Source organism: Lepidochelys kempii, chromosome 3, assembly GCF_965140265.1.
Source record: "Lepidochelys kempii isolate rLepKem1 chromosome 3, rLepKem1.hap2, whole genome shotgun sequence".
Classification (NCBI taxonomy): Eukaryota; Metazoa; Chordata; order Testudines; family Cheloniidae; genus Lepidochelys; species Lepidochelys kempii.
The window spans coordinates 119,144,843-119,170,405 of NC_133258.1; the positions used below are offsets into that span (position 1 = coordinate 119,144,843).

The window sequence follows — 25,563 nt, forward strand, 5'->3', positions numbered from 1 at the left end:
AGTATGGTCCATTAATCTTTCTTCTCTGTCACCAAGCTGCCAATTAGTGACAGTTGTTTTGTGATTTCTGGAGATCGGCTGAGGCCTCCAGCTCGCTTCCCATAGGCCATCGAATAGGTGTTATAGGGAAATGAATTTAAATTTTTGTTTAATGCTTCCTATACTAGTGCTGTAGGATAGAGATTTGTCTTTCATTGGGTTCCCATGCTGTCAGTGTCATGACATAGATGACTTTTTTTATTTTATTTTTTTTTAGGAAGAACTGCCACTGCCATTCTGTTGGGAATATTTTGTTTTAAAAGCTCAAAATTTGCTTTCAGGGAATATTCTCCAAAATTTACTTTAAAAATATGTGCCTGTGAACACAAACTTATACTTGCAAAGAAACACATTTGCCAGAATTGGAGCTGGGTGAAATTTTTTGGCCGAAACTTTCACCAAAAATGCGGATTTGGGTTGTCTGAAACATTTAGTGAATTCATGTTGATTTAGTCGAATTGTTTTGGTCAAAAAAAATTTTTTGGAAATGTTGAAATGAGCCATTTTGACATTTTCAAACTAAACATAGTAATTTTTCGGGCTACATTGATAAGGGGACTTAAGCATCATTCACAAAATGGTAATGGTGATTGTGCCCATAATCCAATTGCCCAGTGGTTAGGGCACTCACCTGGGGTCAAGTCAAGAGTGGAGGATTCAAACCTTGGTCTCCCTTTCATGTCCCAGGTGAATGCCCTAATCACTGGGCTGTTGAGTGTGGGAGCGGGGAGTGCATACTGCCAACATCTCCTTTCTTTTCTGTTTTGTGATCAAGCCCCTCATTTGCAAATTCCCTTTGCTTTTATTTAAAAATTGGTTAAAATGCCCAAAATTGTGAATTCTAGGTTGAATTAAACGAGTTTGACCCAAAATGAGACTTTTCTGACTTTTTAATTCACTGAACATTCCAAAAAATCTTGGTTTCAGGTTGACTGGAAACCAATTTTTTCACAACTACCAAAAATATAAAAAATCACTTACTAGTACAGCTCTAGCTAAAATGTCTGAGGAAAGTGAACACACCATGGAATGCAAGTGAAGCTAAAGCAAAGTGGATTCAAAAATTTGAACGACTGTGGAAATGTTTGGTAATATTTGACCAGTTCTAAAAACAACTAAACTGTTTTTAATATACGTTGAGCTTTGCATAGCAGAACAAATGCATTTAAAGGGTCATTATCAGTTTTGAATTTTTAAAAATTGATTAATTTCAAATATATAATTTTTTTACGAAACCTCATTGAAATTGTATGTCCTAGAATGGCTTTTAAAAATTCCCTTATTTAAAAAAAAAAAAAAAAAAAAAAGCACAAAGTTTTTGTTTGTGTGGGGATTTTTTTCCTGATCCTTTTGCTGTTTAAAACTGTCACCTGGGCAGGCTGCAAATAATCATACTAGACAAACGTAGGTCTTTTATTTTCTTCCTCTCTGTGCATGTGTCTGCCTGCTTCTTCTTCAGTGTCAGCTTTGCCACTTCTGTTAGGGAAGAACAACACCCTCTTACAAAACCGAGGGCAGAGTATGCATAAGAGTTCTTCCTCTAAAGCAGTGTGCGATCTGTGATTATCATCATGCTAGTGTCACAATTACAAGGTAAATGCCTCTGTATTTTTCCCCTCTGTGATCCTACAAAGACACCCACTTAAATGTTTCTGGCTTCCACCTGTCACCTCTCTTGGGTGGAGATCAGTGTCTCACTCCTTTATGACTGGGGGTTTTGAGGCTGCACAGCTGATTGATCCACCCAGTGCAGACTGTCCCCAGCAAGCCAGTCTGCCTAAAAAGTACTGCCTATGCTTGGCTTTTCAAGGGCTATGGACAGTGCATTGCTAGCAGTTACAAGTTACCAGACAGCTCTTTCTAAGCAAACACATTTATTCTGAAGGTGAGAACATTTCAGAGAAAGCATATAAAAATAATAAAAGAACCTACGTGCATGCTAAAAAGCTTACCAGTTGTCACCCTCACGTGATGGTGTCAGTCCTTCAAACCCACGATTGTGTTTTCCTTGTGGTTACAAGTTGATATCAGTTTTTAGTCTTCAGGAATCAGAACAAAATCCTTAAGTAAGTTTAAGCTTGGGCTGTTTTTCTGGTCTCTGGAGAATCCAGTTTGAACCAGAATATGTGAGCTTTCCTAGGAGTTGGTCCTCTGTGGAGGTGTTATAACCTGAATAATTTGCCTTAATAATCCCTTACTATTTTCACTTCCTGGAGCTGCTGTGTTAACCCTGTGGAGTGCACATAATCCCTGGCCTGCAGTGATGTATAAACCATTCATGCCCTTAATATGATATGGTCTCCCAGACATATTGGAGGAAGTTGCCCTATCTGGCACAGCTACAAAATGAGACAGGAAGTGAAACTGACTCCACCAAGTTCTGTCAAGTGCAGGCAGTAAACACAGTGGGGAAAAACATGAAAATTCATTTACAGTAATTTTGAGGAATTACTTGGGCTTCCTGGAAGGTATGCTGTAGTCAGACATGTTATTGGGCTTAGTATGCGGGTAAATGGGTAAAATTCTATGACTTGTTTTATACAGGAGATCATGTTAATTGAGCTAATAGGGATCAAATTCTCAGGTGGAAATGATTTTTTAAATTGATGGTGTTCCTTTCATAGAACATCAGAGCAGTTGGTTCCATGTTGTTACTAAGTAGCATTTTTGTAGTGCTTTGAATCTTCAGAATGTCTTACAAGTATTAACAAATTAATTTCTCTCAAGTAAAAAAAAAAAAAAAAAATTCTACTTTTGCAAGATGTACTTTCACGATAAAGAGATTGCATTACAGTACTTGTATGAGGTGAATTGAAAAATACTATTTCTTTTAACTTTTTTTACAGTGCAAATATTTGTAATAAATAAAATGAGCACTGTATACTTTGTATTCTATGTTGTAATTGAAATCAGTATATTTGAAAATGTAGAAAAGCATCAAATATTTAAAATTTAAATTGGTATTCTGTTGTTTAACCAATATTGTATTAATTAAAATTGTGATTAATTATGCCTGTTTTTAATCACGTGATTAATTGCGATTATTTTTTTTAATCGTTCGACAGACCTAGTTTTAAGTTTAGACAAGCCCATTCTCTTGTAAGGAGTGAAACAATATCTTCAAATTTTGATGGGTCTGATTTTCTTCGGAGTTCGATTGTGTTTCAGCTAGATATTTATGAAGAGATTTTAATATTTTTGTTAACTTTCTCATTTGTCGTACAGTGTATTGCCTCCTTGGTCTTTTAATCTTTTGATGTGGAAAGTTGGATTTTTTTCATCAATATCATGGAATGCTAATGTTAGCACATAGCAAATGATTATATATTTTATGGTTATGGTGACCATTAAAAATGGATGCTTACAGTATCCTTCCTACAATGAATGGTGATTCTAGATGAAGAATGTATCTAAACATTGTCAGCAGTGCTGCTTTGGCATTTGCCCTAAATTTTTATAGCTTATTACAATTTCACAGGTATATCTCAAGTTACCTTCCAGCACTTATGTGATCCACAGACTTATAGTTCCCATTTCTTTGGGGTCTACTATGAATAATGCAACCAAAAATAATGTATGTGCTTTATTTAATATTGATTATTATTGTATTAGTAAGGTCTTATGTTCCCAATAATTCACTTCAAAATGTATCCTTAGAGCTGACTTGCAATGTTGCTTCAGAGTCCAATGCAGTGGGTTGATTTTTAATAGTTCTGCACATACAAGACATACATTGACCACTATAATAGTTTCAGATTTGTATAAAAGATTCTTGTAGGTTTTTGGTTTTGACTGGCTTTTCTGATATAAGTCCATTTTTTTGTCTGTACTTTAACTTTCCTTCCCCAACATGCTACTATAACAGCAGTGTCCAATTCTTGTGTTTCAAGGGGCCATATTCCATTGTTAATAGAATTATGTGCCATGGGCTAGAGTAAAAATGTAGGACTATATATTGTTGTCCATCCACAGCTGAACTCTCACCAGTGTCAATAGGAGCTTTTCACAGGGTAAAATATGGTCTTTATACAGTAACTGAACTTTTAATTATTATTTCTACTGTTTCCCCATTCCCTCTGCTAAAATGATCAGCCATGGAAATATTTAATGTTGTCATTGTTTAGCCTGGCAGTTAGTATCCCAGTGAGGTTAATTGGGTGCTGGGGGTTGGTTGCAGCACATGTAGGCATATCCAAGTTAACTTTGATCAAGCTAGCTGGAAAGCCCATGACACTGTGGCTGCTCTGCTATTTTTAGCAAGCTAGCTCAATCAGAGCTAGTTCTGGTATGCTTACACTGCATTTCCCGATTGCATTGCAGACCTACCCTTAGTCATTGTTTCCGATCATCTGTAGACTAGGGAAGGCAATGTTGGTTAGACTTGGTTCAGATCTGGAAGGTTATATTGTCAACCAGGACCTGGGCTAGAAATATACTTTTCAGTTTATTGTTGGTTTAAACTAAAGCTTAGATTGTGAATATAAATACATCAAATGGGCTGGGATTTTGACTTTCCCTGTTCTATAACACAGACTTCTTGGATTATATAAATCCATGCATATACCGGAATGATCCAGCAATACCTAGTGTTATTCTGAGATTAGCCAGAGTTTTATACTGTACAGTATCTAAGTACAACTGATAATAGTTTCTCTCTTTTCAGTTACAGCCATGATTGTGAGTTAAATTAGGTTCCAGTGCTTCCATCTATGATGATTTTTCTGAGTGGAATAATTTAAAAAAAAAAATTCTGTGTGCTTTATAGCCTTGCAGCCCAGTAATCATTTTTTAAATCTGGTAACAATAAACACTCTACTGTTCTGAAAAAGGGCTGTCATTGCCGTGGACCACCTTGGTTGTTCATTTCCATATGTGTTGCACTATTATTGCACTCCTTTTATTTTTAAAGCAAATAAACAAGCTTACAGAATAAATTACAAAGAATGGAATGAGAGAGAAACAAAAGTTTGAGGCACCACATTCTATTTTCATAACACTGATACCTCCCCAGGGGGATAAAGGAAGCATGTGCCATTTATGTACGTCCTTGTGCATTTCCTCTAACAGTGGAGTTTAATTCATGTTATAGAATTCATTGAATTTCTTACCATGTGTTACCTCCTCACTTTTAAAAAATTTCCCATTGTTTTACGTGTAAAATTTTCTCAGTTTTGTCCTCGCAGCTGATTGTCATCAAACTGTAAAACAAAGTTTATGCTAAGATACAGTATAAGAACTAATAATAGTCTGCAACAAAACCTGTGTTTTTTCTTATACTAGAGGGAATATTACTTAACAATGCGGTGGTTGTTATGCTTTTTGAATCTTTATTATATTAAACTAGTACTAGGTAACAGTGATAGGTGTGGCTTTTTAAAGCCATCTTTCAGCTTTATTAAAAGTATGGGTAGCATTCCACTACAAAGCAATATAGACTTAATAGAATATAAATTCTTAACCTGGATAGATCTTTAATGGCAAGTGACTTAATAGTTTCTGAGAACATGTATTGCACTATTTGACATTAGTAGTATAACAATTATTTCTTTTTCCTCTCTCCCTTGTAGTTGTCCATATTTGTCAGAGAAGATTACACCTGCTATTCCTGCAATAGGTGGGATTCTGTTCTTTTTCGTGATGGGGACCTTGCTGCGTACTAGTTTCAGTGATCCTGGAGTCCTCCCACGTGCAACACCAGATGAAGCAGCAGACCTGGAAAGACAAATAGGTAACACAGAAGGTCTGTCATTGTCCCTTCGCTTTTCTTCCAAGTGTGTATGTACTGTGCGGAGGCAGAATGCTGCTCAGCTTGTGGAGGACAAACCCCCATCTCAGCAGTAATCACTCTGAAATAATATTTTAACTCCCACAAATAGTATTGACTCTCCTAGAAAAGAGTCTGAGGAATTCTTCAGTCAGAAGTTGCTGACCACAGTGGTGAGCATGAAGAATGATAGCTTACTGCTTTGATTTGTTACTGGCCTTTTCTCTATATATGATGGAAGGTTCCCTAGTGCATAAAAAAATACTTACTGGTATATACTTCTAAAAGTGTTTATGGGAAGAAAAGTGACACAGGCATGCAATACTTCTTAAACTCTTAAATTCTGCACCTTCTTAGGCAACATACCTTATGTTGGGTCACATCTAAGTATGACATTGATATGTTTGTTTATATTGTCTGCCGAAGGACCCCAACTAGGAACAGGGACTGATTTGTAGAGCCCCGCAAATCTGCAGATAGTTGTTTTATATTCATGGACCATGTTTGTGGATCGCAGTTTGGATGCGGATACAAATTTTGTATCCGCACAGGGCTGTACTGATTTGTGTTAGGCAGCATACAAGCACATAGAAAGACAGAGTCCATGGAAGGTTGCACATCTATGACAACAGTTAAACTTTTATTATTTTTTATTCATGCAGAGCCAACACAACTATGGAAGAGTGAGCTAGATTCTGATATGGCTCCTACATCAAGACAATTATTTACTAAGTCCTAATTGCAGAGTTTTTATAATTGCAAATGTCATAACCAAAAGATATGGTACTTGGCTGTCAAAGCCCTTGCAGAGTTGCTGAATCAAAAATCTTTTTACGAAAGCAAAAAAAGAACAACAAAAAAACAACCTCCCAATACTGTTAATTTGAAACAGAATTCCTTGGGAAACATACATGAAACCCCGCAATGCAACTTCAATAGTCAGTTTTCAGCGAAAGCTACACTCTTGTAAGAACAGAAAAGACACAAACAATTACAATTAAGTATGTTAAGCGGCAGTAAAACTGTGAGGCTGTGAATATAGGAGTCTTCTATCTGATACAAATTATGACCTCTTCCTCTGTTCCTCTTTTGATGCCATAGTTGACTTTTCTTTCTCCAATGACAGTTATGAAAGTACAAAAATAAATGATGAAACCTACAAGTTTTCCCACATGGTGGATTTTGTGGGTCAGAAAATGATATTTTTATCACCTTTTACATACATTACTTTAGAATGCCTTTTCAAAGGCTTTGGCAGAGATTTAAGATCACCAGTTCATTTTTAATATCATATAGAACCATAGAATAGCCCTTTAAATTGTAATGGTTGCCTTTTTTGCAGCATTTGAATCTTGAGGTTGCAGTATGATGAAATCCTAACACAAGTTTTGATTGAAGGGCTCAGTTTCAGAACAGTTGCAGTTGGAAGAAAACTGTGTTTTATAGAAGGAGACACAAGTTTGTCATTGGCTTGTGTTTATTCTACAGATAAAATTGTATTTCTGTATTACTATAGAAATATAGTAATCAATTTACTGGTCACTGTTGTGTTATTGGTAAACTCCTGTCCCCCTTCAGCAGATATAGAGGGTCCACAGCAGAACTAGTGTGGTTTCACTGTGCGGCATTGGGAGATGGGATGCAGGGGGGCTATGTGGTGCTCTGCCTTCCCTACATGCCAGAGAGCTGTACTCCACAGGGGATTTCTGTGTACCTCGCCACACAGTGGCATCAGAGTATTAACATCAAATCAGTGGGTTTGCAACTTGCTGGATCCACAAGCCCTTCTTCCTCCAGCATTGTACTCCCCATTTGGGACGGGTGCAGGGGCAGTGTGGGATGCATGGTCATACAGCAGCTCTGGTTGTGGGGAGAATTATTTCCCTTAGGCATTCTTGGAACTCTGAAGTATATAGCTGTATTACATTTTCTAGTTCTGGCTGAGCAGTGTAATAACACCATGTTGTGTTGATATACCAGAATTCAGGTCTCAGCTCCTCATGATGCTTTTATGCTGTATCCCTCCCTTTCACTGCTGCTCTGAGCATCAGTGAGCATTCACTGATGTGGCAGAAGGGGAGTTCTATCCAGCCAACCTTGGCTGACAGGAGCATTGCTGCAAGCTAGAACCAAAGTGGGCGGAGAGTAAATAGGAGAAAAGGCAGGAAAATGCCAGGTGACCCAAGCATGTCACTCCCAAAATATTTTTTATTAACTTTCTGTTGGCTGTGGCATTTTGGGTAACCTAAAAGAAGAAAGGCCTAGCGCAGAATGTAAGCACAGGCTGAAGAGAAGCAAAATCTATATGAATTAGAGGCAGGCTGAATCCTCACTTCAGTCAGAATGTCTTAAGAAATTAATATGAAACTTATTCATGCTGAGAAATTAGTGTAACTGAAGAGAATAGTGCATTGTATAAACAAGGACTGGGAGTTATAAATGAAGGAGTTTCTAATTTTCATAAAATACAAAGATCTAGAAAACAGATGCCAGAGTTTAAATTTATGTTGTTGGGGAAAATACCAGAAGACTTTTGAGCAGGCTGTTTAAGAGTTTGTTTTTCAGTTTTTTGCCAGTGATATAACTGAAGACATTTTTTCAAAATCAAAAACTGAGTACATAATGTGCTGAAATTTAAGACAGTTGCTGGGACAGTTGTTTTGTTTTTTAATAGTAGAAAAATAGTCTGAGATGTGTTTATGAAAAGCTCAGGAAAAAGCTATGACGCTTTCTTTAAAACAAAATTATTTGGAGTGGACTGTGGAAACTTATGAGAAGATGGAATTCAGACAGGTAAATTGATTACTATACAGTATAGCTGAAAAATAAGGGACTGCCCCTTTTATATTGGAATTGGAAAAGGTTCAGAAAAGGGCAACAAAAATTATTTGGGGTATAGAATGGCTGCCATATGAGGAGATTAATATGACTGGGACTTTTCAGCTTGGAAAAGAGATGACTAAGGGGAGATATGAGATCTACAAAATCATGACTGGTGTGGAGAAAGTAAATAAGGAAGTGTTTACAGCTTTTCATAACACAAGAACTAGGGGTCACCAAATGAAATTAATAGGCAGCAGGTTTAAAACAAACAAAAGGAAGTATTTCTTCATACAACACACAGTCAATCTGTGGAACTCTTTGCTAGAGGATGTTGTGAAGGTCAAGACTATAACAGAGTTAAAAAAAAAAAACCTAGATAGATGCATGGAGGATAGGTCCATCAAAGGCTATTAGTCAGGCTGGGCAGGGATGGTGTCCCTAGCCTCTGTTTGCCAGAAGCTGCGAATGAGCAACAGGGGATGGATCACTTGATGATTACCTGTTCTGTTCATTCCCTCTGGGGCACCTGGCACTGGCCACTGTCAGAAGACAGGATACTGGGCTAGATGGACCTTTGGTCTGACCCAGTATGGCCATTCTTATGTTCTTCTCCTGTGAAGTTGTCGTAATTATTGTGTAAACGAACAATAAAAATATTCTGGTATTCCACAAAAAGCCCTCTTGAGGTAGTGCTAGTTACAGAAGTAAAGGATTGACATGACTATTCAATGTTATGTTGAGTTCAATTGAGTCTAAGGGTTTTGTAAAGTAGTATTGCTTCAATTTTATTACGATATTTGGGAAAAGGTGAACTTTCTTTGCCTATTTTAGTGCTGGAGCTGAAGGTAGTAGGAGAAATATTTTAATTATAATATAATTTAAACGAAAATATATTTATTGAATCCTTAGAGTACTGAGGATGAGTACTTTTAATCCAAGAAGTGATAAGGTACTTTGGATGAATATATGACACAGAAATGTATATTCTCCGCAATGGAGTGTTTGTCTGAATCTAACCTCCTATCACCAACTATTTAACTCTTCCAGTGGCTTCCATAACTCCCACTTCCCTTCCCACCACCCCTACAACCATCAAACACAGCAAATCCTCCGTTGCCAAGCCTTCTTTTTATCATCTTCTCCTATGAAAAATACACAGTTCCAAATACTTCCCAAATGGTGTAATTAGACTATTATACTTATTTCTGAAAGTGTGCAACATATCTGTATGACTTTATTAAAGAGTAAAGAGATTTAAGAATGTTAAGGCTGTTTAACCATTAGGATTCCTATATGAAAATTACTGGGAAAGCATGAATATTTCAATAAAAAAGTTACCACCTGGCAATTGTAGGTTTGTTTTTCGTGAAATGAGTTTGGTCTCAATCCAGTTCCCTCTAGACAAGAATCCATATCAGAAGAATCACCATCATATTTGATGCTAATTGGTCCCGTTGTTGACCACTTTAGCAAAGAGACTTTGAACGGATATAGACACTGATGTGTCTGTCAAGGAGGAGGTCTCTTCAGGTAAAGGCCGAAGCGTGTTAGTAGGTCAGTGTGTGGACTGCTGCATCGCTGCAGCTTGTTCTGTACTTGCTCTGTAGATATACTGTCTCCAGAAATGTTAATCTACCTTCTTTCCTTAGCCCTGTATTTGCACAAACATATTGAAAGTAAGTTACAGGTTATCCCAGAGAAAGTCTCCTTTGGGATACGGTCCAACAAGTAAAAAGAAAAGGAATACTTGTGGCACCTTAGAGACTAACAAATTTATTTGAGCATGAGCTTTCGTGAGCTACAGCTCACTTCATCGGATGCATTCAGTGGAAAATACAGTGGGGAGATCTATATATACAGAGAACATGAAACAATGGGTGTTATCATACACACTGTAAGGAGAGTGATCACTTAAGATGAGCTAATACCAGCAGGTGAGCCGGGGGGGGGGACGGACCTTTTGTAGTGATAATCAAGGTGGGCCATTGACAGCAGTTAACAAGAACGTCTGAGGAACAGTGGGGAGGGGGGGAAATAAACATGGGGAAATAGTTTTACTTTGTGTAATGACCCATCCACTCCCAGTCTCTATTCAGGCCTAAGTTAATTGTATCTAGTTTGCAAATTAATTCCAATTCAGCAGTCTCTCGTTGGAGTCTGTTTTTGAAGTCTTTTTGTTGTAATATTGCTACCTTTAGGTCTGTAATCAAGTGACCAGAGAGTTTGAAGTGTTCTCCGACTGGTTTATGAATGTTATTATTCTTGACATCTGATTTGTGTCCATTGATTCTTTTACGTAGAGACTGTCCAGTTTGACCAATGTACATGTGCCAGCAATGCCTCTCTGCCATGATGGCATATATCACATTGAAATTTCAACAAGTGGATTGATTGGATTTTTACTACTGTCAGTGGGAGGGAGTTTGGTGAATGACTCCTTTATTTGTATTTGATACAGTTTAAATTATTTTTGGAAACTGAAAATGTGCATCAGTTAGTTAAATTGGTTGAGGCAAATTGGTAACAACTGTAAATATTGATTTCTGAAAAGAGATAATCTAAAAAGCTAAGTGATTCCTATAATGATATAGTGATTCCTGGGACAGTTTTTGAAAATTCAGTGCACCCAGAAAATAAATCCTCCCCCAGCAATGAGGAGACTCTCCGATCTCTATTTGAAAACAAATGCAAGAGAGAATAAAATGAAAGAAGATAAAATAATTGAGAATAATCCTAAAAGATTCTACAGTCCACCCTCCTTACCAAAGGTCTCTTCAGTCTCTTGTGTCTGATTCTGATTTTGCCTTTTGGCAAAAATAAAATTATAATTCTGTTAATAAAAGTGCTAATGAAATTTACTAGATCGTTAGTTATACACCAGTAATAATAACCATGAATTTTTGGAGGACTTTATTCCAAACCAGAAACCTGTATAATCTATTACTCTTTTACGTTAAAGTTTTGTTTTTAGTTATTTTTTAAAGTAAAAAAGAAATAACTTTTTAGCAACTATACATAAAGATAATACTGTTGATTATCTGAAATATTACAAATGTGAATCATGATGGCAATTAGAGGAACTATCTTGCTGTGATGATTCCCCCCTGACCCCCAAATCACTAGAATCTTGCTGTTTGGCAAGATAGATGAACAGGTGCACTGATAGCTATCTGAAGTTAGTACACTAATTTCAGAACAACAAATTAGCTCTCCAGTTTTGGCACCCAGCACTCATATGTGGAACTTTTAAGTGTACCCATGGTTTTCAGATGACTGTGATAATAGTCGATTTTTAAGAGATGTTTATGTAATGCGATTGTCTACACAGAAAGTGGCAGGAGCATAAACAGCCTTTGGATGTCAATGGAAGGAGCTATTGGCCCCTACCGAAGGATGCAGTGTTTACTTTAAAATCCTGGCTAATTGGTGAAGAGAGTATCTTAGCTTTCTCATTTTCATTTCCATTCTCTGGAAACAAGATGTAAATTCAGAAAGAATACAAGGAATAAATCTGTACTGAATGACTAAAAAAAAAAAAAATCCTAAAAGCTGTGGGGGTGGAAGGCAGACAGCATTATAGGCAGCACTACTAGTGCTGCCTATTATTAAGGTTGCCTGAAATTATCCATTGAGACCCTGTTTTCAGTTGCTTAAAACTTTCCCAAATTCTGTTCTGGTTGAAAATGCATGTCAGGCATTTGTGTCAGGCTGAAAAAATAGTAGTTGATCATGTAGATTAATATATTTCAAGACCAGTAGGGCCTGTTGTGATAATCTAATATGACCACTTGTATAGAACAGGCCATAGCACTTTCCTGAAAAAAATTCCTATAGCATAACTTTTAGAAAAACATCCATTTAATATGGAGATATACCTATCTCATAGAACTGGAAGGGACCTTGAAAGGTCATCGAGTCCAGTCCCCTGCCTTCACAGTACGACCAAATACCATTCCTTCTTATTGCCCCAGATCCCTTAATGGCCCCCTCAAGGATTGAACTCTCAACCCTGGGTTTAGCAAGCCAATGCTCAAACCACTGAGCTATCTCTCCCCCCCATTCTTGGTTTAAAAATGGCCAGTGATGGAGAATCCACCAAAAACCTGGGTTAATTGGTCCAATGATTTATCATCCTCACGGTTAAACAAATTTATGCCTTATTTCAAGTCTGAATTTGTCTAGCTTTAACTTCTAGCTCTTGGATCATGTTATATCTTTCTCCGCTAGATTGAAGAGTCCAATATGAAAAAAATTGTTCACTATCTAGGTACTTACTGTAATCAAATCATCCCTTTTCCTTGTTAAACTAAAGAGATTGAGCTCTCTGAGTCTATCGCTATGAGGCATGCTGTCTAATCCTTTAATCATTCTTGTGGCTCTTCTGTGAACACTTTCTAATTTTATCAACATCCTTCTTGAATTGTGGACATCAAGAACTGGACACAGTATTCTAGAAGCAGTCGTACCAGCACCAAGTACAGAGTTAAAACAACATCTCTACTACTGAATCATAAGGGTCAAATTAAGGTTACATAGGCAACCTTAGATTTGGCATTTCCTAACTTTTGGGTGCTTGACTCTGCAACCTTAATGTTCTTTATGTAATTTGCTAAGTTTTTAAGTAAAAGCAAACAAATCCAACAGAAATTCCATCATGTGGAACCATATTAACTCCCAGCATGGGTCATGAGCAGGCTTTGGACCTTTAGATAGACATCACAGATGTCTGACACTTGAGCTAATGGAATAACTAGTAGCAGTAGTAGGTGGTTGTCCTCTATATGAATCAGGCACTTAAGGGGGGATTAGACGCACACTTTGCTATCAGCAAATAATTATGAAAAACCACTAGCAAAGAATGCAGAGACTCAGGAATCCAGGATTCCTTTCCAGCTTCCGGAGGAGAATGTGCTTTAGTAGTTAGAAACCCTTCTGCCCCCATCTTCCCACCCCAAAATCTCTGTCCCACTCTCCTCATATCTCCCTCTCCTTCCCGCTCCCCAGACCTATCTTAACTCCACATTCCCTGGTACATGCAAAGAGGCAACTGCTGCTGTGAGAATTATAACTTGGAATTTCCTATCTTCTGTGCAATTAAAATGTAAACCTTGATACTACTTTATCAGTCTTGCATTAAATTTCATTTGGAATACTCTTCAGCCTATTTTTGGCAATTAGAAAAAAATATAGTGCAACTGCACTTTTTTTTTTAATTAAAGCCGCATAGGAAAAGATAACTGAGGTAAGAGGAATGAATTTATCAAGAGGAGATCCCCCGAGTCTGGGTTTGTCCAATATGTGTAGGAGAGATTAACTGTTCCTCATGAATGTTAATCTCTCTGCATAGCACTGGTGCTGCAAATAAATTTCTAAAGAGATGGTTATTGCATTTTTCTTCTCCAACTATAAAGGGCATATCTACAGTGAAGAAAAGAAAGGGAAATGCTTTGTATTTCTTATCTTCACACTGATTTCTTACATGGATCTCTTCAAATCTTACACACATCCTCCCAAATTCATCTCTTAGGCCAGGTTGCTTCAAACCTGTTCTATTTTGCTGCTGCTTTCAAGCATGTCCAAAAGCCCTAAGAACTCAATGTTAAGCCGCAGCTGTAATCCGTCACTAAGTCTCATTGATGTATAAGTACTACTGTACCAATTCGGGTTTCTTCACTCCCCTCCCCCCACCCCCATTTCTTACACACACTTAAAGAATATAATCTGAATTACTCCAGTGTTTTTAAGGAAATCCCCCCCCCCCCCGCCAACAACCTTTTAGAGTACTGTACAATTGGCCAAGCAAATATTGTTTTGAGAGTACAACTTGGTTGTGTTCTGCTTCCGTTCCAGAAGTAGGGTACCAACTTAATAGGCTAGTTGTCTGATACAGTATGGCTAATTTTATGAAAATTTTGAGATAAATAGGACACTGTTCCTTGCCAGGCAGATCTTCCAGAGCACTCTCACCTCCAGTCTTTCCTTTTCTCCTCTCAGTAAACCAGAATCTCATGACAGAAAGAGAAAATAGCAGCTTCATGTTTAACAGAGTTCTAGAGTTCAAAAAGGATTATGGAAAGTTACTCTTGTAATCTTTTTTTCTAAATTGGGACAGTAAGTCCTCTTCTGAAAGTCAGTGTAGTCTTTAGCTCAAAAATCAGTGCTGGGTTTACAATGGCGCCAGCAGCTCCATGGAGCTGGGCCCATGCTTAGAAGGGGCCCCGGCCTGCTCCGCTTGCACTGCATCCTGAGACTCCGCCAGCACACTAGCTCCTCACCGCCCATCACTTGTGCCTCAGGCTGAAGGATCCTCTCCACCCCGTGGCCCCACTGCCCTGCTCCTCTCTGCTCCCTGGCTGGACCACAGTGTACCTCCATCTCTGCTTCCCCCACCTGTCTCCCCAGAGCTGAGCTGCCTGGGACTGGTGCAGAAGCCTGGCCAGTCTTACCAATTGGGGTGGGGGTGAGGGTGGGGGGTTTGCCTTGGCCCCTCCAGGCAAGTGCGTCTTGAGAGAGCCCAGCCAGCACTGGCCTGCTGATCGCACCACCACCCAAGGGGCCGCAGTGATTCCTGGCCCCGGGACCAGCTCTGGGTGTGCTGCTGGCTCAGCCCGGCAGATACAGTTACCTCCCAGCAGAGCTGGTGAGTGCTGCCAGGAGGCAGGGGGTGGGGAGTGGGTCTCTGGGGTGTGCTGGGCTGTGAGGTGGTGGGGAAGATCTGTGTGTTGGGACACTAGGGAGTGGGGGTTCAGTGGGCAGTGCCAGGCAGTTGTGGTGGGGCGGTGGGCAGGGATGGTGGTGTGCATTTTTGGGCAGGGGCCACAGGGGGGCTCTGGCCATAGGGAATCGGGGGGGGGTTCAGTGTTGGGTGGGGGGGCTGGGTGGTGTGCTGTGGCATGGCGCCCCCCGCCCCCCTCTGAGGGGAAGGGGCATGCTGGCAGCACAGGGCCGGGTGGGGCACTGTGCGTCTGGCAACTGCCAGTTTGTAAATAGTGCCCTCACACTGGGCTGGCCCGTCGCTATGGGGACTGACGTCCCTGCATCATGCTCCATTGCCTCTATGGGAGCCCACAAATATGTTAGGTGCGAGGCCTACAAAAGGTTAATCCAGCCCTGTCAATAACAGATCAAGAGTTACAAGTGGATTGCAGTGAACAGCACTACTTTACGGGGGTTTTTTTTAAATCACATTCCCAGTGTTTTTGTAGAGTGAGAAGTTCTGCTGTTCTCCCTTGAGAATGGCATTCTCAAGTTTTAAGTTCCTGGTTGTCTAGATACTGACTTTTCCTCCATGTAGCCCAGTGTTTATAATTAAGTGTGCAGCATGGACTTAGATGGTTACACAAAAAGAGGACCTTCCTTGTTGTGGTAAGATCTTTTTAATATTTATTTTTGTGCTCTTACAGATGTCAGAGTTCATTCATGAAGAATTTTGCTGACACTAGGCCTTTACTGCAGCTGGAAAAAAAAACAAATTATTGCTTTATCAATGTATTGTTTTAGGGCCAAATTGTTGTCCCTTTGAAACGTAATGGCAAAACTCCTGTGACTTGGCCCTCACTGGGATCAGGATTTGACTCTTAATGTACATTTTCCCCAAATATAAGTTTCATTTTGGAAAAGATTAAAAGCCTCTGAAAAGAAAGGGAAGGAAATTTCACATCTATATTGTATCCAGCTTGGTAAAATAATACGAACACAAGCCATATATTTTCTAGATATTACATGTTTAGTGCTTATGTTTTATGTATATGGAGGTAAGTAGGATGTGGCCATATACCTGGGCACATGAAGACCCATACTATGAATGTATATAGGAAAGAAAGAAAAAGGGTCTGGATAATTTTACAGAGCTGATAATATTCAAAGCTGTGTAAATGAAAGTAATGGGGATGATCAACTCCTGCTTCTGGGTGTAAGCTGATCTACTTACTGAAGGTTCTATCCATACTATGGCTTGAACTGTGGTAGAAAAAACATGATCAAAACTGATATCAAGTATGGTTTTACTAGACCTGTGCTTAACTGTTTAATATGGTGGCTGTTTGGTATAGCTGTAAGCAAATCTTTTTTTTTTTTTTAAAAAAAACATCATGTTTTGCTGACCATTACTTAGCAGTCATTGCAGAAAATCACATTCAGCATTGTCAGCCAGGTATGACTAAAACCATGTTTGGAAATGCAATCCTCCAAAATTAATCGGTAGAATAAATTAATAAGGTATTCTAGAAAGGCCTATGTATTAAAGCCCCTCTTAAGTGATGGACTTAATTACGTGCCTAATTTTGAGCATGCGAGTTATCTAGTTAAAGTCAATAGGACTATTAACATGCTTGAATTTAGGTACTTGCTTAAATATCTTGCTGAATTGGAGCCTAATTAGGGCTGACAAATACAGACGTTTTTGACCACAGTCTTAGTCTGTCATTGACACCTAAGGTCAAACTCATCCCTGATTATAACTACATTAAGGTCAGTGGAGTTCCACTAAGGATGAATTTGATTTTTTTTTTTTTTTTATGATTAAAGGCTAGTGCTAGCATATTTGTGGTAACGTCATTCAAAGTATGGTAAGTGTGCTTAACTGTCTCAATTTTAGCAATAAAAATAAATGATACAGTATCTTTTTATAACAAAACATATTACGTGTGTGTGTCTATAATGGAGATATATAAATAAATATCCTGTAAATAATCTCTTTTGGTCTTAAGCATATTACTTTTATTGCTGTGTGGTAAAGCTTTTCATGGTTATTGATGCTGCAGCGTATGATAAATGATGTCTTTGTATAGCAAATGTGTAAAATATTCCCTTTTTAATTTTTAAAAAGTTCATACCTAACAAAGACCAAAAAACCCCTCAACCCTCACCTTTTTTCATTTTAAATTTGGGGCTGGAATCACTCATGGTACCTGTAAAGCGCTAAATATAATGCTGTATGTATGAATGTTTTCTTGCTGCCTGCCACAATGTTAGCTTAGCTTAGTTCTAAATCAGGGGTCTCAAAGTCCTGGCCCGTGGGCCATCTGCGGCCCACGGAGGAGAGACACATGCAGCCATGCTGCCAGCAATGTCTGCTGCATGCGCAGCCCACCGCAGCTCCCATTGGCTGGAGGAAAGGGATGGAGATACCATCACTAGTTGCTGGGCAAAGTCAGCCATGGAGGCAGCGTCACTTTTTTCCACAATGTATATAAACAAGTCAAAATACTGAACACAACTATCTGATGCCACCTTGCTGCAATCCTGAAGGTTTCAACTGCTCAGCTGCTGAGGTCAAACATCAATGAACTGACAGAACTGAAGCATTGCCAGGTATCTGGCAAACACTGAAAACTCTCTGGCATGCAAAGAATTGTATAAAGTTGTATGACAGTTTTATTATTTCTAAGAAATTCAAAATAAAAAATACAATATAAAAGTTTTCTTTTCTCAACACCATCTTCAGTGACATTATTGGCCAGCTGGGAGGATTTGAGGACTGGCACTGGCCTCAGGTAAATTGAGTTTGAGACCCCTGTTCTAAATAAAAAGGAATCCAAAGATTGTTTCCTTCCTCATCGATCATGCTAATCATATCATATATACGTTATGTAAACCCATATAGCCTGAGGACTCTGGGTCTGAGTCTTGGGTTAGCATGATTTGTGTTTAGACAGAAAGAAAGTGGAGGTAGACTTAAGCCTGAATTCAAACCCTGGGTTTATGTTGCACTGTAGACATACTCCTAGTATCTCAGGAGCATGTTGCTATAATATTAAATCTAGTAATTATCAGGAGCTGTTAAAGAGGCTTTATCTGTTTTGTGAATAGTCTCTTACGCTTGAACTATGACAAATTCAGCTCAATGAGAGCTATCAGTTTTCAAACAAAAAACTTCAAGGTTGTGTGAAGGTTGTAAATATATATATTCATAAGATTCTAACAGGCTTTTACTGTTGTAATAGTTTTTTAAAAAATTAAGGCAGGAGATTATAAATTACACTGAAAAAAATAGTTTTTAAATCTGAAAATTAAAGATACTTGCTCAGTATATTCATAAACCTTTTACCTAAAGATGCAGATATATATAGTAACTATCTTAACATACAATTTCTGTGTTCTTTCAGAAGTGGGTGCTGAAACATAAGTTTGTCAGGACCCTGTTTATATTATAAATATTTGTAACTGTATTTATTAGATGAATAGCATGTTTGCAACTGTAATAGTATTACTGTTTCATACTTCAGGGTAGTCCTAGACCTTTCTATGCTCATCCAAGTTGTAACTGCAGGCATCATTTGAAGAAAACATAGCTGCACATGTGGCCCTGACACTGAAATTTAATTAAAACAATTCTGTTTATGATGCAAGAGTCAGAAAATAATCTGTTTCACTCTACCATAGCTCTTTTGGTTCTGCTTGGCTGACAGTAAAACTTACATTTTGTCACTAAAGTAATCAGATTTTAATCAATGAGGGCAGTTCTTTGAGTAAGAAGGCACCATCTTAACCACATGCGCTTCTCAGCATATATCTGCACTTCAGAAGCATTTAAAATACAAAATCGATCCTTAAAAATTATTAACCTAGCCAGTGCTCTAGCTTCTGGAGTAATAAATGTTCTTGTCCTAAATAAACTCAACTATCACTTTGCCAGATGGCAAGCAGAGACTTCTTTGTAAACAGATTTTAAGCTACAACAGCTGTATTAAAATATCACTACGTGTTTGATTTTAAACTCTCAAAAAGCAAGATGAGTGAAATACTCTCCTGAATGTACTCCATTTTACCATGGTATTTAAGGGTCTCAGAACAATGAGTGATCTTGTTTGCCATATATGCCAAGTGCTCTAATGATAGGTAGAATGTTGGTGTGTATTGTATAAATGTCTAGTTTGGGCATTAAATTCAGCCTGAATGCTGCATTTCTTTGTCTTAATAATTAAAGACTTTAAAACGTTTCTAAAAGCAAAACCTCCCTTTTAAAGTGATTACAGCATTTTGCAAGAGGGCCATTTTTCATTTATAGATGTGAACTAAAAAATCCTTGAGCTCTTTCCCCAGTTGAAAATGACTTTAGTCACCTCTGTTAAATGAGTTAGTGGTTAGTCCAGTTCTTAGTGAACAAATGTACACATCACAAGAAACTCCACGAAGAGCAAGCCTATTTTTGAGGAGCCAGCGAAATGGAGTCTGTGCTTGAACAGATTTTTGTGTTACTCAGTCTTAGATATTGTACATGAAGTAAATATTAAAGGTGCTGGCTAGGCTGAAGAGTGTGGGATTTTGGTTTTTGTGGTACAGAAGCTGTGGTGGCTAGATTTTTTTTTTTTTTTTAACAATTAGCTGTGTGGGGTTTTTTTTCCATTTTTTGTGATGCATTGTATTTTGAGTTATTAGCCTCGATATTCAGAGTCTGGGAGAGAGAAAAACTGTTTTTAAGCTTTCTAAATCTACAAAAATATATGTAAATGTTAAAGAAACTGGATTTAAAATGACAGTAATGTGCCTATCGCATATCTGGCAAGAGAATATAAATTATTGTTCTAATGTTTAATCATTTCCCTGTTAGATATTGCAAATGGCTCCAGTTCAGGAGGATACCGTCCACCTCCCAGAACAAAAGAAGTAATCATCAATGGACAGACAGTGAAACTGAAATACTGTTTCACTTGCAAGATTTTCCGCCCACCTCGTGCCTCACATTGCAGCCTTTGTGATAACTGCGTAGGTGAGTATAAAGAAAACATACATGTTCAGTTTTTGTCATTTTTTCATTAAAGTGCTTTTAGAGGGCAGGATAGTCTTCCTATGAATACATATGGTGGTTTGCTTAAAGAGACCAGCCTCACATGGTTATAAAATCATCCAGAAGGTCACTAGCTAACACAATTATCCTGCTTCCTACCAGCTAATGTGAGGATTTTGGAGGAGGGTAGATATAGCCTCCTGGAAGTTTCAACCATGTAGCAGTTTTGTGGGGGGGGAATTAGGGCTCATCTACACTGCTATTTAGCTACCATTGTAGTTGCACCAGTGCAAACCTCTAGTTTAAAGACATGGTCTCATCTGAGGTAAACTATACCAGTGCAATTCACATTGTACTAGTGTAAATTACATCTACACTTGAGGTTTGCTCTGGTAGAGCTAAACTGGAGGCTAAAATCCCATTGCAGACAGACTAAGGGCTTTTCTGCACTGCAGCATAGCCACATTTCTGTAGCTATGCCACTATAGTGCTGTAGTGTAGACACCTCAGCGATGGAAGGGTTTTTTCCTGTCACTATAGCATCCACCTCCCTGAGTAGCAGTAGCTAGATCAACTGAAGCATTCTTCCGTCAGTGTAGCTGTGTCGACAATGGGGGTTTTGGACCTCTGAGCACCATAGCTGTGTTGATATACATTTTAAGTGTAGATGAGGCATAAGTGAGATTACATTTCACACTGGTATAGTTACACTGGTGTTGCTGCACCAGTGCATGCCCCTAGTTCAAATGCACTAGAAGAATGTAAAAATTACTTGCATCGAGTGCTTCTCACTCTAGTTCAGGGGTTCCCAAACTTGGTTCACAGCTTGTTCAGGGTAAGCCCCTGGCAGGCCGTGAGACACTTTGTTTACCTGAGCGTCCGCAAGTACCACGGGCCACCACTTCCTACAGCTCCCATTGGCCGGGAATGGTGAACCGTGGACACTGGGAGCTGCGAGGAGCCATACCTGCGGACGCTCAGGTAAACAAAGCGTCTCACGGCCCATCAGGGGCTTACCCTGAACAAGACACAGACCAAGTTTTGGAACCCCTGCTCTAGTTTTGAACCTGGGGTAAACTAGAGTGATGCAGGTCACTTCTTACACTGGGCAGTGCAACTACACTAGGGATTTGCATCACTGGTGGGAGGGGAAAAAAACAGTACCTTGGCGTTAACCCCCCATGAAAATGAGGGTTGGTGACCCACACCTCCTTTGAAGGCAAATCCTGGTCCTTTCTTTGCCACTCATTGAGAGAGAACCACTTGCGTTCCACAGCACAGGGGATGCAGCAATTTTTGGGGAGCCCATGTAGAGTATTTGCCCTTCCTTTGTGCTAGAGAGCCAAGATCTTCAGGGAACTCCCTGCATCCAACACAACAGGAGTGTGTAGGGATGGAATAGGGTGGTCATCTGCTACAGTTAGTCTGCTTATGTCACAGGTACAAGCATCACAGTGTGTTCAGCCTTGAGTCTGGAGTAGTTGCCACAGGGCAGCTCTGCTGTCTTGGCTAAACTGTAATGAGGGTGAGGAGTTTCTTTTCCTGTTGCAATTCCAAAGTAATTGGCTTGTGCTATGCTCTGCAGCCAGGATATGATCTGTAGACAGTTCACATCTTCACAGTTCCAGCCTATCTGCAGACTCAAGATGACAACACAATATCATTCACACTCAGTTTACGTTTGGAAATTTGTCTCCTCTAAGGTAATGGCTAGAAACTTAATTTTGCTTTAGTATCCACAGAAATTTGATGGTTAAGTCTTCACTCAGAGAAAATTTCCTACTTAGCATTCGCTTGCCAATGGCAATGTCAGGCCCTGATTATATTTTAAAATAGTAAACTGAAATAACATTAGGTTTTAGAGTAGCAGCCATGTTAGTCTGTATTCGCAAAAAGAAAAGGAGTACTTGTGGCACCTTAGAGACTAACCAATTTATTTGAGCATAAGCTTTCGTGAGCTACAGCTCACTTCATCGATGAAGTGAGCTGTAGCTCACGAAAGCTTATGCTCAAATAAATTGGTTAGTCTCTAAGGTGCCACAAGTACTCCTTTTCTTTTTTTGAAATAATGTTTTGATGCTCTTCTGTACATAGTTTCTTGAAGGGTAAGTAAGTGTGGTTGACTACTTTTGATTTTTAACCACTATTCAAACCGGTGTAGTTTTGCAGTGTAATTAGAATACATTTGGGGTTTAATGTGGCTGATTAACACACTGGTGATCCTGAACCTTGTGCAGTCAAGAAAATAATGCAGATGTCTCCAGCTCAGAAATGCAATTGCAGCATGTAGCAGTGATCCTTTTCAGTATATATCAATCACTGGAAGAATTATACATTCACATTTAGAGAATATCCATATAGTGAATTATAAGCTGAGTGTGGAAAGGTAGCCTTTGGTCTTCATATAATGAATGGATACCTACAGGCAGTTTCTTTGGTAAATAAATCAATCTGTTAGATGTTATGGTAAAAATTCTATCTACTAATCAGGAAAAGTTTTTCTTCTATATTAAAATTGGAATTCTTAAATAAACAGAGGTCAATTTTAAGCTAAAATCTCTTTTTATAAAAGCCAGCTTTTATTGACCGTAGGACAAATAGGAATGTTTCTCTGATTTTCAAATTAGAATTGATTACAGTCAAAAACAGGAGTGTGTTAGAGGGAAAGTTCTGAGTGATTTTTCCTGCTAATAGAATCATAGAAGATTAGGGTTTGGAACAGACCTCAGGAGGTCATCTAGTCCAACCCCCTTCTCAAAGCAGGACCAACCCCAACTAAATCATCCCAGTCAGGGCTTTGTTAAGCCGGGCCTCAAAAACCTCTCAGGATGGAGATTCCACCACCTCCCTAGGTAGCCCATTCCAGTGCTTCACCACCCTCGTAGTGAAATAGTTTTTCTTAATATCCAACCTAGACCTCCCCCACTGAAACTTGAGACCATTGCTCCTTGTTCTGTCATCTGCCATCCCCGAGAACAGCCTAGCTCCATCCTCTTTGGAACCCCCCTTCAGATAGTTGAAGGCTGCTATCAAATCCCCCCTCACTCTTCTCTTCTGCAGACTAAATAATCTTAGTTCCCTCAGCCTCTCCTCAATAGACTCTCCCTTTCTGCTTAAATCATTCCTGCCATAGAAAACTTATCCCAGGCAATTATAAAATTACTTCAATAGATGAGTTCTTTCTGGATTGGACCTTATTTCAACAAATCATTCTTTTAAAAATACAATGTATAAACATTTCCAACAATTGGCCAAATGGTGGGGTTCACGTGAAATGTTTTTGTTTAAATAGTTTCCCTGGTTATACACCACTGTTCCAGGCGCAAGAAAAGAAAACTGGGAGTGACTTGTTAAAATAGTCACAGCACATAACTGATTGATTAAAAAATAAGGGATGGGTATCAGAAATATTTTCTGTAGAAACCTCTCACAGGTTCTTCTTGTAGTGGGTGTGTCAAGTTTGCCAGATGGCATCAGCTTCCTGCACTGAAAGTACGAGTTATTTAGAACAGGTTGATCAGTAGTAGTAGTATAAAGCTTTTAAAATGTTCGTATGCTGTGGCTGTTTGGGAGTTAGAATAATTTGTATAAAGCTTTACGGTCCAGTATAGCTGACACTTGTGTACGTTACTTGATTCTGTTTCACTATGCATTAATACTCTAACATCACCTTTAATGGACCATTAGTTGAAAAATGTTTGTTTACATCATTAACGGGAAAGACAAATGGGGCGTACAAATAAAAATAAAAGTAGGTCCTTCTGCAGTGCTATAGTCAGCTATAAATCAATGGTCCCGCTTTTCGACTGTAGTTGGACTATGCAGAAAAGGTGGGTTTTTTTTTTAAAGGGGAGACTTTGGCTAGTTAACACTAGATCATAATTGAGAACTCTCCTTTTCAGGAGCCAAAAAATTTAGGATATGACTAGCAACATCCTTATAATGGGTCTTTCAGGGATCTGTCCCCATCAGCTGCTGCATGGAAAGACACACACACAAGTCCAGTCCTTTCAACAGGGGCGCTCTGTGTCAGTCTAGCAATGGCTAGCTTTCAGCCCTCCAGCCAAGGCTTTCTGGTGATTTCTGCCCTTTTTGGAGTTCCAAGTGAAACAATTGATCAATCCAAGATCAGCAAAACAGATAAAACAAAAGGATGAAAGGGGCAACCTGTAGTCAGTTTCAGTTCAGCCCCTTTTCAGAGGGGCCCAGCCCAGGATGGGCCAGAGTCCACTCCAGATTTCACTGGGTGTCCAGCACGAGTTATGGGATTTGGTCCCTTTCCCCTTTTTTCGGGCAGGGTCTGTGTTCCCTTACTGTGAGGACAGAGGCTCCGCTAGCTACCAGCTATTTTTATGGGAGCTGGGAAGCTCGAGAGCCTGCTCCATTCCTAGGGCTGCCCACTGAGTGGAGCTTCCTCCTCCATTGCTGACATGACTTGCAGGTGCTGTGGGGCAGGGCTTCTCCAAGCCAAAGCAGCCCCTTAACCCATCTGATTCACCTCATCACAGGCCCTCTACTCTAGTGTCTGAGTGCCTCCCAAGTGAAAATCAAAATCTCAATAGGTTAGTGGTATAATTTTCCTCAATTACTTCCCTAAGACAGTTGGGGCTATGTATGTGTTTTGTTTAATTTCCTTCTCTAGCTCCTCTTCAGCTCTTTTTCCTAATCTTCCTTTTTCTCTCTTTATCTTTGCTCATTGTAGTTACAGCTGTGCTAGTGCCAAGTTGAAGAAAGTAAGTTTTGCACTTAGTTTTGAGGGCCAAGTCACTGAGTACTCTTAAGCACGTTTTCGGTTTTCTTAAGGGTTTGCTGTTCAGTCGACCCAGCTCTGCTCTTTTTGGCAGAAAATGAAATGGACAGCTGTTCATTCTGGGCTTCACCTGGACATCAGCTGCCTTCCTTTTGTATACCAACTAAGGTATATTGTCTTTTGGGGTATTTTGAAACCCCCAAAAAGAAAATGCAAGCTACCAGATGCACAGATGAGTCTGGCTGACTACCTTTTATTAATGATTTTGTTTATGGTGGTATCCACTGTAGCTAAACACTTTCTAGACATGTAGAGAGGGTGGTCAAAGAACTTGCAATCTAGGGAAAGACTGACAAAAACAAGGAGTTGGTTAGGGAAGAGGAGCAACAAAAAGGGATTTTTATACAAATTAGTAAGATTCACTGTAAGCAGCATCAGAAGATTGTCTTTAAGAGGGGT

General features: G+C 39.1%; 1 protein-coding gene across 10 annotated transcripts in view; it reads left to right on the plus strand.

Annotated features, from left to right (window-relative positions):
• The window catches only part of ZDHHC14 (zDHHC palmitoyltransferase 14), a 169,120-nt gene that overhangs the window by 68,590 nt on the left and 74,967 nt on the right, over positions 1-25,563 (plus strand). For 8 of the 10 annotated variants that reach the window (XR_012158100.1, XM_073337761.1, XM_073337756.1 and 5 more), the window contains 2 exons: positions 5,607-5,779; positions 20,178-20,336. Coding sequence is in view for 9 of the 10 variants with exons in the window: in XM_073337761.1 (XP_073193862.1) it covers positions 5,607-5,779; positions 20,178-20,336 (332 nt within the window). In the remaining variant the exon portion in view is untranslated. The remainder of the gene's footprint in view (positions 1-5,606; positions 5,780-20,177; positions 20,337-25,563) is intronic. The other 2 variants (XM_073337757.1, XM_073337759.1) reach the window with 1 other exon arrangement.